This window comes from Chiloscyllium punctatum, chromosome 19, assembly GCF_047496795.1.
Source record: "Chiloscyllium punctatum isolate Juve2018m chromosome 19, sChiPun1.3, whole genome shotgun sequence".
Taxonomy (NCBI): domain Eukaryota; kingdom Metazoa; phylum Chordata; class Chondrichthyes; order Orectolobiformes; family Hemiscylliidae; genus Chiloscyllium; species Chiloscyllium punctatum.
The window spans coordinates 43,517,847-43,534,972 of record NC_092757.1 but is presented as its reverse complement, the minus strand read 5'-3'; the positions used below and the strand labels follow the sequence as shown (position 1 = coordinate 43,534,972).

Here is a 17,126-nt window from a genome sequence, read left to right as displayed (position 1 = left end):
TGGACTTGTTGGGCCGAAGGGCCTGTTTCCACACTGTAAATAATCTAATCTAATTAAAAAAAACTCTGTTTCAGCCTCAATTTTGTGCAGAATATTTTAAGGAAGGCTGTGAAATTTTTGGAAGAGTGTAGAAAGAATTTATGAGAATTGTTCCATGGTGAGGGCCTTCTGTTACATGGATAGAAAAGCTAGAGTTGTTCTTTTCAGAGAAGATTGAAAGGAGATTTTATAAAATCGGTGTTCAAAATCAGAAAGGGTCCATATGGCTGACAGAAAAAGATACAGGAGGGTGGAGAGCCAAGGTGATTGGCAAAAGGACCAACAACAATAGGAAAATAATAACTGTTAATGCAGTGAGTTGTTCGAATTTGCAGTTTCTAATTTGCTAGGTGTTCTGTTCCCTTACCTTTGCCTTGCCCTGGAAGTTGAAGGTCAGCACATATTCACCTGGCCGTGTCTCACTCTGGCGAATGACAAACAAGCCATGACTCCTTGAGCCTCCAGCCAGAACCAATTGGGCAGCTTTTACCCGTGACAGTGTCCCATGGAACCAGGGGTAACTGGAGAGCTGAAGTTCAGTATCTATCTGATCCTCTTCACCTGCAGTTAAAAAAAATAGATAATCCAGTTTCTATACAAGTTAACAATTGAAGAACAGCTCGTTCAAAAGTCATAAACTTTAGCTCTGTACCATTGTCCAGCTATTAGGAGCAACAATTGAAGATTTGGAGCTGCTCTAGTCTCTACAATATGGATCGGATATCACTTGGCCAGTGTGGGTTCGTCCAGTCTGGGTGATTTAACGCTTTCCCCATTACAGCATTGAGCAGTTTCTCAAATGATTTGGAGCGCTTCATCCACTAACTCGTCAGTTGGCCATTCCACATGTCGACATTGTGTGCGAAGATGACCTTCGCCTCTTATTAGTTTAATCTTAATGTTAGCCTGCCCTACATTCACACCAACACCTCAGGATTGTCCGGCTGGCAGTATGGGTTCTCTTCACAATTTATATTCCCAGTAGCAAACCCCTGGTCACCTGTTGCACTGGGGAAAGCCATCAGCTTGTTGATATTAACCCTCCACACCACTGAGGGCAGTATAGGAAATTAAGCAGCACGGGGGGGGGCGCGGAGGAGAGAGAGAGAGGGAGAGAGAGAGAGAGAGGTTGGTACATGGTGGCTTGAGAGAAAAGATGTGAAGGGGGATTCACTGGGCACTCCAGTGGAGAGAGTGAGATTCTACTTGGGGATGAAAAGGGCAACTCAGAGTGGAAGTTGGTCACAGAATCCCTATAGTGTGGAAGCATTCGGCCCATCAATACACACCGACACTCTAGGGAATATCCCATCCAGCCCCACCCCATCCCTGTAAGCCTGCATCTCCCATGAGTAATCTACATTAACCTGAACAAGGCTGGAATTGAACCTGGGACCCTGGCACTGTGAAGCAGCAGTGCTAACCATTGAGCCACTGGCCTCATCAGAGAGAGAAAACTAAGGACTTAGGGATCGGGGTAGAGAGGGAGGGACTGGGAATGGGAGTTTGGGTATAGAAAAGGGAGATTGGAAAATTGAGGGAACAGAAGACTGGGGATTTGGGACTAAGAGCTCGAGTGGGCTTTACCAAGATCAGGAGAAGCTGGAAGGAAGGGACACAGAGGTAAGAGCATCCAGGAAAGAAATGAGAGTGAAAAAGGGAGATCGTTCTGAGAGACTGCTGTCACTGGCTGTGAATGCGGAAATAGAGAATGGAAAATAAGGATGCTCATTGGAGGAAACAAGGAGAAAGCTCTTAAACTGAGGGCTACTTGATCGTGGAATAGATCATCACATGTAGCTATTGAGGTCAAGAACATACAGTTACAGGAGAGAGCACCAGCCTGAGAGGCCAAATGGCCTCTGCCTGTGTTGTAATTTCTATCATTCTGTAAAAATCTCCTTTATTGAGTTTGAACTAAACACTGTTGGTACTGAGCTGGGTTTACAAAGAAATGCCCCACTACTCCTCATGTATCCCTCAGGTTGGTTCAGCTTGGTTTGTGTTGCTGGATTTGATGTGTAAAGGAGAAAGTGAGGATTGCAGATGCTGGAGATCAGAGTCAAAAGATGTGGCACTGGAAAAGCACAACCGGTCAGGCAGCATCCGAGGAGCAGGAGAATCGATGTTTCAGGCATAAGTCCTTCATCAGGAGTGTGTAAAGTCTAGGATCACCTAGACAGAGGTTCCATTTCAGTGTCTTTGTCCCTTTCACACAGAGTCAAAGCCCAAAGCAATGTCTAACAAATATGTTTTAATTGCAGAACCTTCCCATCAGTGACAGCTGTCTGGGAGGATACATGGTCGTCATGTAGACTTAAATATTATATAAAGGGATACTCATCATCTCATGGTGCTCCAGCAGTGATGAATAATGAGGAGAGTATTTCAGAAACTCAAGATATTTTGTCAAGACTTCGCTACAAGCAACATTTATTTTGGAAATTCTCTAAGAAAGGGATATCTCTTATATTTTCCACTTTATTGAACACCTTACAGTAGTCAAGAGGCAACGGAAATTTTGCTATAGGTCCTGAATGGTCTTGAGGGGGAACAGGAGGAAGAGATGAGTCCAGGCAGAGCACCAGCTTTTCAGGGAAAGAGGATGCTTTGAATACTGAACCTTAGAAGATTGTTATGTTTTGAAATGTACTCTGACTCAAAGTGAAACAAACCACCCCAGATAAACACCTCAGCTCGGAGACATGTCTGTGTGATCCTGTTGCCATGGGGAGAGAGACTTAAACATAAACCCTGAAGTGGAGTAGCAATTTTAACTCCCTTTCACTGAACTTTGGAATAAAAAGGATAGCTGTTGTTTGAGGTTTTGGAGACAAGCTTGTGCTCAGCTGAAGCAGGACGAATGGTGTCAATGACTAAGCAGCATGCCCTTGGAGTTTGATTTCCGTTTATAAATGGGAGAGAACCAATAGGGCTCTTGAAGATTTAAGCAATGGAGATTGCTTACGGTGTGCTACGCGGGTGGCAATTATACCTGGCAAAACACAAGATGAATGGAACTGTTGTTGAAGGATAGTGGAAATTTCAGTGTGGCATGTTGGGAGAATTGAACCTCCCCTGAGGAGATGCAAGTGACTGTGGAATTGTTCCTGCAATGCTGTAGATCAGGAAAAATGTGGAATTGTGCAAAAGTGTTACTGAAGAAGTTTTTCAGCTTGTCAGTTAGTGAATGCAAATATGTACCTTTGTCTTTGTTTTTGTACATTACAGTTTTTAAATGTTTATTTTATGTTATCCGAGCTTCTTTGAGAGAGTAAAAATCTTGAAAGTTTTAACAAGTTATTAGTCTCCACACGGATCACAAGGGACAGGAAGGCTCAAAATTAATTGAGAATTGCTGCATGCTAATTACAAGCAGTTGGGCCAAAGGGTCAAACTCAGGGTCTGCACAAGGTGCAGGTTGAGGTGAAAACAGGTAGAGGACGATGAAATGGTATTCTTCTCTCACCCAGGTGTAGGACATCCCTTCTTCTCAGATCCACCTCGACCAGGAGCTCCAATGTTGTATTCAAGAGCTGTTGCCACGTTGTGTGTCAGCAACTGCCAGATATACTGTGAAAACGATCTCTAATCAAGACATAGGTGCTGAATTTGCAGTTTTTCAATGCCTCCAGGCTGATGGAATTACTCTCACAACTATTTGCTTTAACCATTAATTTTTAGAGTACTCATTGTGGGTTAGTTCTTACATTTTCACCAAAATAACTATTACTTCGCATAGTTTAGTCCCCCTGTACATGATGCCACAATGGGGGTTGGTTGATCTCCCTTCTATATCACTTGTCAGTTCTTCATTAACCCTCATGTGCTGGTTCCAGGTTTCCTCCTGTTCTTCTTATTCCACACATCTACTTCGGTTTCGGTGTCTGTGTCACATTGGTACCTAGCTGTTACCTCTCTCTCAATGTTGCTGAATCTTCTGCACTGTGTAACACAGCCACTTTCCCACTTGTCTTGTAGGCTCTCCCTTACAGTTCCAATGACACATAATACTATACCACACTTCTTCCAATTACAGTCGACTCTGATAGAACACGCAATTTCGCATAATAAAATAAGTCACACAATAGCTGTGCTATTTAAACTAGTGGGACCTGAATCACATTATAGCCGAAATACAGGTAAGGAGTTTGTGTTCTACAAATAACAGTCTAAATTCTTCAATCGCATTAAAGAATCATAGCAGAATCAACTGTACTCTAACCAGAGCTAATGCCTTGCTTAATTTCCATACTTCCATTTTCTGCCAACACTGACCCCAGCTATTTAGAACCACTTGCTTTCTTCAGCTCTTTCCCAATAATCTTTATACCTCCATTCCTATTGATGTCCCGATGTTCAAACAGATAGCCTATATATTGACTCTTTGGTTACTGATCTTTCACTGAAATAACCCAGTCCAGAACTTAAAGAACATTCTAGTTCAAATAACGAAGGGGCTGCCATTACCTGGATGCTCTGTAAGCTTGCCCGACGAACCCAGATCCCTAACATTCATTAAATCCCAATGCCCCAATATGTAAAGAGGAGACATGAATGGTGAAATCAGTTTACTCAATCAGCAGAATCCCCAGTAGTATCTCTATATTGCCAATGCAATAATGCCAGCCAGTATCACAATGACCCAGGTCTTACTTGTTGATGTGCTGCTCAGAGCTTCTGAATGCAGAGCCTGCAGGAAGTTTTCCAGAGGGACGTGTGCGAGAAGTCCCGGTATCTGGGGTTCCTTTGGTCTGACGTGCGAGACAGTGACAGCAGCATCTGGGTTCGTGCACATCTTTTCAGGCATTTGGGTAACACCTGAGACACAGAGGATAGTATATGACTGTATCATTGCGTCCCAGGAGGCAGCTGACTTTGCAATGGCTACTCACACACTTTAAAATCAGCCTTCAGGTTGACTATACACCCTCAGCTTAGAATCTACTTTTGGTGGAATGGGTGTAAACCCACTGGACCAAAAACTTTACCAGTTGCATGGGGGCAGGTCAGGAAGCAGAACAGGGAGCAAAAGTAGATTCCCTCTAAGTGGTCTTAATCAAGGTGGACTGAGCAGGGCAGAGGCTAACAGGTCTCTCCTTGGCAGCAGTGACCTGTTAGGTCCATTACTGGATTATGCAGGGGAGAGGTACCACTGGGATCTCCCTGATAAATGGTCAGGCACCTTACTGGGGTAGGAGCCCAATATTTTCACTTGAAGCATCCTCCAAGCAGTAATGCTTGAGGGTCTGTCAACATCTCCTCTCCTATATCCAGCATGGAGCCAGAGAGATGAATGTGACATCTACAGATAGGGCAAAGTCAATGTACATCTTGAAACTTGCTCACAAAGTAATTCTTTGAGCAGTGACTACAGTGGACTCGATTCCAGCAGATTCTGTTATTGTTTCCGATTGCCAGCACCCACAGTTTAACTACAGAGTCAAACACCCCCAAACAAAGTAGGTGCAATTCAGAAGCACAGAACAGAAAAAAGACACTCCCATCCTTCCTCAGCAATATCCGTATAACCGTCGACACCCTTCTGCTTCATGTTCATCTGGCTTCATATATCTCATGGTTATCCAGCCATTTCACATGAGAAAGTGTGGGAAGAGACACATTCCTGTCTCATTCAGGGAGTCGCAAGCAAATCCCAGAAAAGTCCGATTTTTCACAACAGTAACCCATCCAGACCCAATACCCTACCCTATTATCCTATATTTACTCCTGATCAATGCACCTAACCTGAACACTTTGGACAATTTCCCATGGCCAATTCACCCAACCTGCACCTCTTTGGATCTTGCAAGGAAACTGGAACACCTAGAGGAAACCCACGCAGACACAGGGAGAATGTGTAAACTCCGCAGTTGCCAAAGGCTGGAATCAAACCCAGGTCCCTGGCGCTGTGAGGCAGCAGTGCTAACCACTGAACCACTGGAGCACTAACTATCTAGCCAGTTCCAAGGGAGGGCAAGAGGAACAGGGACCATAACCACTTACCCTCTGTCAGGAAGTCACAACTGCACGGAGGGATTGCGGGTAATTCTCTACTTGGCATGCTCACGGCATGTGGACAAGAAATCAGCTCCAAGTCCTCTTCACTGTCACTGCAAAGGAAAGCAAAACTCAGACAAAATTGAACATTTGGGTTTGAGTAAACTTTACCTTTGCATATGGAAATAGCTGTGTTTTAAAGATTTAATGTGAATTCTTCAGAAAAAAGTAACGATGAGCCTTAACCAATTGAAAGCCATTGGCTTAGATTGGAGTGAGGCGGTGTTGGAAACAGCAGGAAGATTGGCCTGTAATGGAGTGTACAATCTGATGACCCCTCCTCCTCAAGCATCTCCTCAGCTTTTCCACACTCACAGCGTGCACATGTCAATGACTGAAGGTAAACCCACTTGCCTTCCATTCACCACTGACTGTTGGAGACCAGGATTCTCCAGGGATAGTCTGACAGGTTTCCCCAAGGAGACCCTGAACTGAGAAGCATAGAATCCCTAAAGTGCAGAAAGAGGCCATTCAACTCATCAGGTCTGCACCAACCCTGTGAAGTGCAATCCAACCCTCCCCGTCCTATCCCATTACAATGGCCAATCCACCTAACCTGCACAGGTTTGCACTATGGGACAAAACTGAAGCAGCCAAAGAAAATGTGCAAACTCTGCGCAGAAAGTTGCCCAAGGTCAAAATTGAACCCGGGTCCCTGGCGTTGCAGGACAGCAATGCTAACCACTGAGCCTCCTTAAGGCAGAGGGTCTTGGAGTAATGTTCAGTTTAGCCACAGACACCTCTCTAAGACCTCCGAACCCTTCGGCAAATTAGTCCTCCAGCTTGACCTGACCCTTTAAGTTCCCCAGATCCTGCTGCAGATGTATCAGCAACAGAAGTGCATAGTTCCAGTGCATTGGTGGACCACTTGACCTGGGATGTCTGTCACTCACCATTGAATGATTAGAGCTCATCACATCCCTGCAACTCTCTGAGAGACCAGGCATGTTTCCTCTCCAGTAACTGAGCTTGTAGACCCTGACAGGTACTGCTATTGCTCATGCCCTGCTACTTCATTACAATTATTGATCTGAGTGGCAACACATTATAGAACTGATAAAATCAATGAGGTCCAATCTCAAAGATCTCCCTGACTGATCCTCAAGGTTGTTGATCAGAACAGGTAAGACTGTACAACTCTTGCACCTCCTCCACTAAAGTACAATTGACCCTACTTAGAAAAGACTCCCAGAGACTCTTGAGGTAGGATTACTGTTATAGCATTGCAAAGACATCCAATTCATGTGATAAGTAAGTTCCCTCTAGGTCACCATTTGCAGCACAGGGTTTTTATCATGAAGCCCAAGGTCTGCTGGAAGATTCAATGCTCAGACACTGGTCTTCTTTACATACAGGGGTCATGCAATTACAGCATCAGCTGAAGTAGGATACAGATGGTCCATCAGATAGCATAGCACCCCTCCGACAATCCCTTTAGCAATGCTATCACGAAGTTCTTGCTCATGCTAGGACCACCTCCAGCAGCCAGCCAGTCACGGGCAGATTGCCAGTCATTCCAAAAATCCCTCCAAAGCAATACAGGGAAGGAAGACTAGGACTTGCTGGTTGTGAAAATGGAATAAGGTTCCAGTGGGAAGTTGCTCCCATTTATTGTTTTTTGATATGCCACTGAATTGTGATCAATTCAACAAGACTGTATGGACAACAGCAATCCTGCAGCTCTCCCATGATTTCTCAGCCCTTTACCAGAGTTGTTACACTGTCCTGCCCCAGGCACACAGCTACACAGCATGCCAGCACCATTTCCTGCACTGATTTCCACTTCTGAAAACCAGTACCATGCAAGGATCAGAGAGAAAATAATAATTCAAGGGGACGGTGTTCCACTATCGTTTAATTTGGTGACAGTATATCCAGTAAGTTGCACCACAGCTCAAGTCTGAACTCCTCAATGATCATATGAAGTGGAAGTAGGAAAGGAAGTATAGCTTACACTCCATTACCTCATGCAATGTCCTGCCCATGTCTCTAGAGAATTAACCTATTCAGTTACATGAAGACACACAGCAGATACAGGAAGGATGTTCCCAACTGGGGAGTTCAGGACAAGGGATCACAATCTAAGGGTATAAGGTAGACCATTTAGGAAGACAGTTGTGATTGTTGGAGGTCAATCAATGAGGTCCTATCTCAAAAATGTCTCCGACTGATCAAGCTTGTAGGCAGGACAGGGAAGGCCCTTTAGCTCTTACTCTCTTCCACTAAAGTATACTGGACCATTCTTGGAAAAAGCTGCTGAACTTCTTGAAGTTGCCACACATAGTTTTGTTGAGATCGTTGAATCTTTGTACCCTGACTGGCAGTCCAAATCTGGCAATAGTTATGCAATTTTGTCAAAATAAAATTTGATGTGTCCACCAACATCCTTGAGCTGTTCAGAGAGGTGAGCACCTAGGAAGTGGAGTGTATTATTGCCCCCTCCAACTCTATTTTGATTTAATCCCTGCCCTCCCCTTCACTGTTTGATTACACAGCATTGCCTTTTGATGTGGAGTCACTGCTTGTCACTGGCCACTCGGGTGTTTCCTTTCTTCCTGGTGGTGGAAATTGAATAAAGATTTGTACACCTTGTGTCTTTCACTGTGTCCCACACCTACACACAAATCAAATTTATTTATTTTTTCCCATGTTGTGTCATTTCACTTGGGTACTTTCACTCATACTGATTGCTACGTCTGGCTTCGGTCGGTTTTTAGCTATTTGAAGTGTATTAGTCTTTGTACTGGACTATTACCTAGGCTTTCAGTAGGTCTGTTACTAAGGATTGTCTTGTATTGATCGGTGTGAGATTTTCTCAATTTCGGAGTCCTTTGGCAATCTTCCTTCCTGCCTCAGCCTTTCCATTTGACTGGGCATAGTGTGGAGATGATGCGTGCTGTTGATCGCTTATGACAATGTTGGTAATGCAATAACAACTCAAGTGTGCTTCAACAATTCAGCAGTAATTCTTGAAGTCAACTACTTCATGTCCCAGCAATCAGATTCATAATCTACTGATAAGAGATAATCAGTTTGTGTGAATATGAGGAGATCTCCTCCCAGTCCTATCCATGGTCCGTTTGGGATGTTATGGATCACCAGTGGCTCTCTAGTTTGCATAGCTCAGTGCACATTACAAACACTGCACTGGCTGATGTGCCCCTTAATTTTGTTACTCATGTTTGGCCAGTACAGCACCTTCCTCAGACCTGATACAATTCCTTGGTGACTGAAATGGATGCACTTTAACATCTCTCTTCTCATAAAATCTGCATTGACATTCTTCCAGAGCAATGGAAATACCAAATGGCACATGCACCCATCTGTATCTCCTAAAGGGTGCTCAGAAATAGTTTGATTTGATTTCTTGTCATGTGTATTTTGTTACAAAATACAACAAAAAGTGTTGTCTAGTATCGTCACTCTCTGGCACCATCTTAAAACACAGAGGAATAAACCAAAACAGAATATAAAGGCAGAAAAATAAAGAAATAATGAAAAATTGTTCAACCTTCTTGTTAAGTACTCTGCCATGGACCTGGTGGTTAGGCATAAGTCAATTCACCGCACTGCAACGAAAATTGCCACTTTTTCTGCACCATCTCACCTTCACTGAAACCACGACGCTATGAGTTAGAAAGCTGTTGTGCTCAGTTTCACTTGCCATTAACCAACCTACCCATATAAGATGGTAAAGCCTTTGCAAATTGTAGCAAAATTTCTCAATGATTGGCATGCAGTAGTGGTATCTCTTTGGGGCCTTATTCCAATCCTTTGAGTCAATGTGTACTCTGAGCTTTCCAGGGTGTCTCTTCTTACAGTAGGCAGCTTTCACTTTTGGATCCCTTATTCTTAATACAATCCTGTCTCTAATTAGTTCATCATTTAATTGTGCATATTCAGAGGCTCCTGCAAACTTAGTAATAAATGTTCCCTAATACTGAATACATATTGTTCATATGAAAGAGTTTGCTTGAAACTCAAGATGCATCTTCAAAAGATTTTAAAGTATCTTCCATTTTAAAAAATCTGTTGTATTGTATAATTCTGCTATTGCTTATGATAGAATTTCCCATTTAGAACATAGAACATATAACATAGAAGAATACAGCACAGTACAGGCCCTTCGGCCCTCGATGTTGCGCCGATCAAAGCCCACCTAACCTACACTAACCCACTATCCTCCATATACCTATCCAATGCCCGCTTAAATACCCATAAAGAGGGAGATTCCACTACTGCTACTGGCAGGGCATTCCATGAACTTACGACTCGCTGAGTGAAGAACCTACCCCTAACATCAGTCCTATATCTACCCCCCCTTAATTTAAAGCTATGCCCCCTTGTAATAGCTGACTCCATACATGGAAAAAGGTTCTCACTGTCAACCCTATCTAACCCCCTAATTTGGTCTCATGTTCCCAGTCATTTGAACAGGCATTTTCCTTAAGCTGTGATTTCACTGTCATTTTTGTTTTCTCTTTTTTCCACCCACAATAGCAGCTCACAGCTCTATAACTGTTTCTTTTTATTTGGCTTTGGAAAAATCTTACTTCTGAAACCATACAACACAGGTGTGTGTTCAACACGAGGACTTCATTCAAGTGAAATGCAAGATGTCTGCCCACAGGGCATGTGTCTTATGGTAGATGTCACATGACTATGGCAGCTAAGTAGAGATTTGTACATTACAGAATGTTTACAAGGAATATTTCCAGGTCAAGGCTAAAGATGCAAAGGATAGGGTCATTTATGATAATATGCAGAACAACTTAAAATTGTGAACGCTGAACATGCACAAAACAATGTGAAATGGAGATGGATGTATGGATCCGATAGAGGGGTTTGAGAGATATCCTGTGATCAAAACAACATTAAGTTCCATAAATTCGAATTCATCAGTGAGTTGTTGAAAATATCTGAAGAGTTACTAGATCCTGGTGAGAGAGAAAATTGTTGATCAGGAGTGTGAGAGAGAGAGCGCAAGTTTGTATGTGTGTGCAATGTGTCAAATGAATTAAAATCAACGATTCTGAATCAGTGAAAATTTAACAAATAAACAGCAAATTGACACTGAGAGAAAAAGTGTAGACAAGACCAGCAAAAAAAGGCGTGAATCTGAAAGGAGTGGATCATCGATATGGCAAGAGTTTGGATAAAAGGTTTCTATTTACTCATGATTTATAAACACCACATTCCTGGTGACTGTGGGAATTTGGATGCTTTGAAACATTATTCTTTAGTTCCTCTTTTATACAGTTCTTTAATTCAGTGAAAATACTATTTTAAAAGTAGACACACTTGAGATGAAGTTCTCAGTCAAAATAAAAACATGTATTGTGAAGATTCATTCAGTTGTCTCTATGACTACATACAGAATGCAGTGAGAGTAGCTCATTTGTCTGTGTGACTGGATTTCTCTTTTTGAAAGGATTCAAAAACTATTCAAATCCTTAAAGGAATCTGAGCTGCTGTAAACACAGGAGATTTGGCAGTGCATGAAAAACATTGCACAAAGGTGGCAGTGGAGACTGAGTGAAGTAAGACTGAATGTTTAAATCCTTGAATCTAGCAATTTGCTGCAACGAAGGAGAAGCACAGCTCTGACCTTCACAAAAAAGGTTGTCCAAAAGAGGGAACCAGACACAGCAAGGTCCAAGAGCCGAAGCCTGGAGCCAATAATTAGGGAGCACAGACCAATAGTTGGTGAGTTTTAAGTTCTTCTTCCCCCTCTAAACTGGGGCAGAAGTTGAAAGTAGTACAGGGAGAAACTAATAAATATTAACCTTATAATGTAATTAATTAAACTCCACAACTCTAGCTAATTGTTGAGTGATAATTTCACAACCTAATTAATTAAGCAAGAAGCAAAATAAAGATAGCAGGCTAGGTTCTCACCATAGTGTGTGGGAGGTGTGATGGATGCCACGCTGTTGCTTTTCAGTGCATATAGTTTAACAAATTGATGAAACAGATTGACAAACTGTTAACATTATCATGGGAAACGTTACAACTTAACATGTGGCACAGTAGTCAGAGCACAGCAGCGTAGATCAGCACGTAATGTGTATGTAGAGTTCTTCGGAATCCCTTCAATAAAGAACACTTTGTTTAGGCTACCAATCATTGCCACAAACTGCAAACCACTGAAATCACACCACTGTCAAAAATTTGTATTTTTGGCCCTTCTACAAACTTACAGAATACCATGACAGAGATCACAAAAGAGGTATTATTGTTGTACAAAGGGAGAAGCCTTAAATCCTGGGATAGCACCAGCAAGCAACTGGAAGAAATGGCGGCAACACTCAAGACATGATCCAAGAATCAGTACCTCAGAAGAATGAGTTAATTGAAGGGAGAGGGGCCTTGGAATCGTAGTTGACAGGAAAACCAGTGTTCTGGTGAAATCAACTAGAAAAGACAAATGCAACTGGGGCTGCAAGACCACGAAGCCAGTGTCCACATTTTTCCCCAACTGAAAAGAGCTTCATGATGGAGACTGTCACACCTCAACATGCACAGAGGTCCAGCACTAGGAGTCACAGTGCAAGAGGCGTGACAGAGGTCCAACCTGTCCATGCCAACTATAATCTTAAAATAAACTAGTCCCACCTGTCTGCACTTGGCCCATATACCTCCTTCTAAACTTCTTTTAAACATTGTAACTGTTATCTTCATCCACCACTTCCTCTGGAAGTTCATTACACACACACACACACACACAACTAAGTAAAATAAATGCTTCGCGTGTCTTTAAGTCTTTCTCCTCTCATCTTAAAATATGCCCCTAGTCTTGAAGTCCTGGAACCAACCTATCAGTCATTCGCCTTATCTATGATTTTATAAGCCTGTATAAGGTCACCTCTCAACCTCCTACACTCCAGTGAAAAAAGTCCCAGCCTATCCAACCTCTCTATAACTCAAACTCTCCACTCCCAGCATTATCCTGTAAATCTCTTCTGAACACTGTCCAGCTTGATAATACCTTTCCTATTACAGGGCAACCAGAACTGGACACAGTACTCCAGAAGAGGCCTCACCAATGTCTTGCATAACCTCAACATAATGTCCTTACTCCTATACTCAATGGTCTGAGCAATGAAGGCAAGCGTGTTAAACGCCTTCTTAACCACCCTGTCTAATGTGAGGCAAACTTCAAAGAATTATGTATCTGAACTCATAGGCATTTTCTACAATTAAAAGTAGGGCCTTGGATAGTGTTATAGAAAAGAGAGACCTAAGTCTAGTACTGGATTTGCAGAATGAGGGGCATGACTGAGGTCGAGTAGTCCAACTGCAACAATTTCCAGGTTTAGTTGACCCTAATCCTAACTATCCTCTTGTTTTCCAATCAAGAAAATAATCAAAGGGAAAGTTTTGGGGAAAGAGAACACTTGAGAAGCAACAGACATCGACGTCATGGCAACGAATTATTTCAGCAGTGGCTATAGCTGTGCCTCTGAGATCTTGCAATTGTGGAGGCAGACAGTCAGGCAATAAAGATAGTGGTTTTCAATGGTTAGAGATTCATTCTTTTCCTTTTCAGGAAATGGTACAGAAAATCCAAGCAAAGTATAACTCACTTAATCACTTGTTCACTAAACTCCATTTTTCGGAATCACTGCCGAAATCCTGCTGTGAATTACAAGTGAAATTCTATACAGGCTGGATGCAGTAAACGAAAAAAATTACAAAAGATATTATTATTAATAAAGATAACATTAATGGGTATCTACTCAAAAATTGTCCAGACATCGTGGGGAATGGGAATGTGACAAGCCAACCACGGGGTTATGCTGAAATCCAGAAAGTATGTAGGATTTTTTTTTAAAAATAAAAAGACCCAGAAACACCCGTACTACAATTTTTTGGGTTCAATAAGAACTAATCAGTTTCTCTTTTGACCCCAAGGATCACAGATTTGTTAATGATTGGGAGTTATTACCAGAATCCTGAAAAACTCTAATGATGCTGACCATTGGCAGATTTTAAACAGTGGAAAATCAATAAAGGCTCATTCTTTGTGATCGTGCACGCTTGCGAGTGAGTAAAACCAATGATGCCCCTTCATTAGTTCTATGAAGATACAAGCCCTCTGGCTTCATCATACTGGCTATCATCTCCTTTTGCAGGAGGCCTTCATTACCCTCTGCAGGCAAGTATCACTGTGAATGTTTGACTGTTCTCTGTGATCTTTGCATGATTCTGCTAGTCGGTGGTAGACTTCCATGAACTTACATTAGAATTGCTTCCTGCTGCTGCTGCTGACAATGTCACACTGTCTAGCTCCTTTAATAGTAAAATTCTTGAACCTCCAGATACATGTAGTGCGAGCAAGAAAAATGAGAATCCAATGGGCGTTTCCCCTCAGATCAATTATTTTGAGAATGGTTTCTAAAATTCAAAGTGCTGCCCTGTGAAACCATTTGAAGTTGAACAACATACCAGCGACAAAATGGGTTCCCATTCACCTTCAACAGGAAGACAAAATGGGTGACAACGTATGGGCAGCCTCGACAACAGAGTACTAACTCTGTCACCCATTTAGTAATACTTGCCAAAGTGAAATACGACTGTAATAAATAATAGCAATCTCAATAATCACATCTCATGTTGGTGCTTTTATGCAAAATATTTCCACAGAATCCTCCTGTACATCCTGATATCGGAGCAGAAAAATGACCCTTACCCGGGATCCATGCAGTCCTGAATGTCAGCCACCCAGGAGTGTTTCTGTAAGGAGTCAATTGTTTCCAGGATATACTCGGCACCATTCTCCACCTGTTCCAGAACAAATCACAAGTGTCTTTCCAGTGGAATAGGATCTCACACCAAAATAAAATCACATACATATTCTCACAGTGTTAGGTACCGTTTCTGAGGACAAGTCAGTCTGTGGTTCGGCAGCACTTTATCCTATGGTAATTTGTCAGCAGAATGCTGCTACCCTTATCTAAAGTAGGTAATGGTCAAGCAACACAACTGTATGACCTTGCATTTGTATACCAGCTACTTGACTGTGGGTCAAAAGTACATTCTCCTGACTAGATTTTGAGTTCCATCATCCACATCTAGAAAATGGCTTTTAACCCTCAATTCCAAAACGTGTGTGATTTTTGAAAAACGGGATTTCTACAGAGACAATAACTGCAGGTGTAAAAACAATTCCACGTAGGACTAAGGGGACCTAACACCTAAATATATCGAAGAAACTTCAAGCAGACTGGACTGTGAAGTCTTGCGATTACAAAGGTAACAAGGAACTGATGACTCCCTGCTCAGCAGCAATCCACCAACAAAAGCACAGTTTACATTTTTCCCTTAGAAGACCACACAAGGATAATAGTTAAAAATACCTCTTTCAATTCTGTTGCATTCAGTGGGCTACTGGGACTGAATGCACCCATGTGTGCCTGCTTGGGTTGTAGCATTAGTGTGCTGTGAAGGTCACAGTTGAAGAGCTATCCCTAGTTAACCCTGTATCGCAGGTAAAGAAACTTTCTCTCTCTAAATGCTTTAGATCAGTTAACAAGAAAGGAATCAGCATAAAGTAGCTTCCACCAGCCTACAAAATCTTGAAAATCAACTGTTCACCTACCAATATCAACACTACCACTGCAATGCAATAATGTCCACAATGTTGTGTCCTTGAACAACTCAGAGGCTGATCAATTTAACCTTCCTTTCCCACTTTACTTTTTGGACTCTCCTCATTTCTAATCTGTGTTTTTGAATGTTGCATTACTAATTATTCCGAGGTTTACTAAGTAATAAATTCACCTCTTGTTAAAGCCTGGTTAATTTGGCTCCTTTGCAAACAGACTTTTGTTTGAGTCGAGGAAAAAGGCATCCTCAAGAAAGTGACTTTTTCTGAAATCTATCTGCTGCAGCTAACCAAGGGGTTGGATAAATAAGTAAAGGGCCAGCTCATCCCTCCTCACCTGGGAGTTTAACAGTTTGCGACATCCTGTGTCGAATACTGATAAATCAAGGAACCTTACTGGCATCTGGTTGTAACATTAGACTAGGTTACATTTTAGTAACCTAATCAAAAGTATTAAGACAATTGGTAGAAACCTCTGACTTTGGTTTAATTCTTAGTGAGACCATCTGGTACATTTGATTATTGATGCAAGAACACTTACAAGCTGAAGCCCAAATAGACTTTGGTTAGGCAATGGCTTTATCATTGGAAATTGCACCAAGTAGAACATACAAGTTGCAGGATATTCCAATAGAAGTGGATACCCTTACCACTCTGAATGAGCTTGGAGAATATCACTTGAGTGAAGGCAATTGCATAGCCTCACTCAGGACATATCCTAATCAGACAGACTCTAGGTTGGCCCATTGCAAGACCGCAAATGAGAGCCAAGCCTCAGTCAAAAGTTTAAAATTTCCTTCAGGATCCTGGCTAGAAAGCCATCGTAGTTGCTGCCAACACGCAGACTTGGAATATCACAAGAGTCCTACTAGACCTAAACTGAGTAAGATAATTCACAGGCCGATATTCAGGACAGCTCACATCTTGGCATGTCCACCGATATCTGCTTTAGATCAGTTAAATTGCTTAGCAACATTGAAATCAGAACCAAGGAAGATAAACATCTAGTTAAACAGTCACCCAGTTCTAATGGAGGTCAATACTAGTGCAGCCGTATCAGTGATTGCAGGAAATCTTAGTAAAATTTACTCTGGAGTCCAGCCCTTCACTCTGTGCAAGACCTCAGGCAGGCTGAGAACCTATACCGGGGAATTTCTACAGATTAAGGATACAACTTCAGTTCTGATCTCTTCCGAGGTTCAATTAGCAGTGACTGTAGTAAAAGGCTCAGGCCCAAGCTAGATGGGGCAAAATTGGTTGTGAAAGATTCACCTAGATTAGCTTAACATGTTTCAATTAAAGAGTAGCTACCTTAGTCCCTAGACCTTCCGTGCAGACTTAACCATCAGAAGATCCAAGGCCCTCTTGCACGTTGACAAGAAAACAATTCCATGATTCTGTAAGACCTGCTCAATGCCAT

The 17,126-nt window shown here is 42.2% G+C and overlaps 1 protein-coding gene and 1 long non-coding RNA gene across 9 annotated transcripts in view; one reads left to right on the top strand and one right to left on the bottom strand.

Moving 5' to 3' along the window:
• Nucleotides 1-14,892, top strand: part of LOC140491297 (uncharacterized) — a 95,093-nt gene extending 80,201 nt beyond the window's left edge. The window contains exons 4-5 of the long non-coding RNA XR_011963278.1: nucleotides 14,014-14,257; nucleotides 14,746-14,892. This is a non-coding gene — a long non-coding RNA (uncharacterized lncRNA). The remainder of the gene's footprint in view (nucleotides 1-14,013; nucleotides 14,258-14,745) is intronic.
• The window catches only part of LOC140491294 (SH2B adapter protein 2), a 125,338-nt gene that overhangs the window by 26,428 nt on the left and 81,784 nt on the right, over nucleotides 1-17,126 (bottom strand). For all 8 annotated transcript variants that reach the window (XR_011963275.1, XM_072589280.1, XM_072589282.1 and 5 more), the window contains 4 exons: nucleotides 14,792-14,883; nucleotides 6,046-6,152; nucleotides 4,696-4,860; nucleotides 407-600 (listed from right to left, as the gene is read on the bottom strand). Coding sequence is in view for 7 of the 8 variants with exons in the window: in XM_072589280.1 (XP_072445381.1) it covers nucleotides 407-600; nucleotides 4,696-4,860; nucleotides 6,046-6,152; nucleotides 14,792-14,883 (558 nt within the window). In the remaining variant the exon portion in view is untranslated. The remainder of the gene's footprint in view (nucleotides 1-406; nucleotides 601-4,695; nucleotides 4,861-6,045; nucleotides 6,153-14,791; nucleotides 14,884-17,126) is intronic.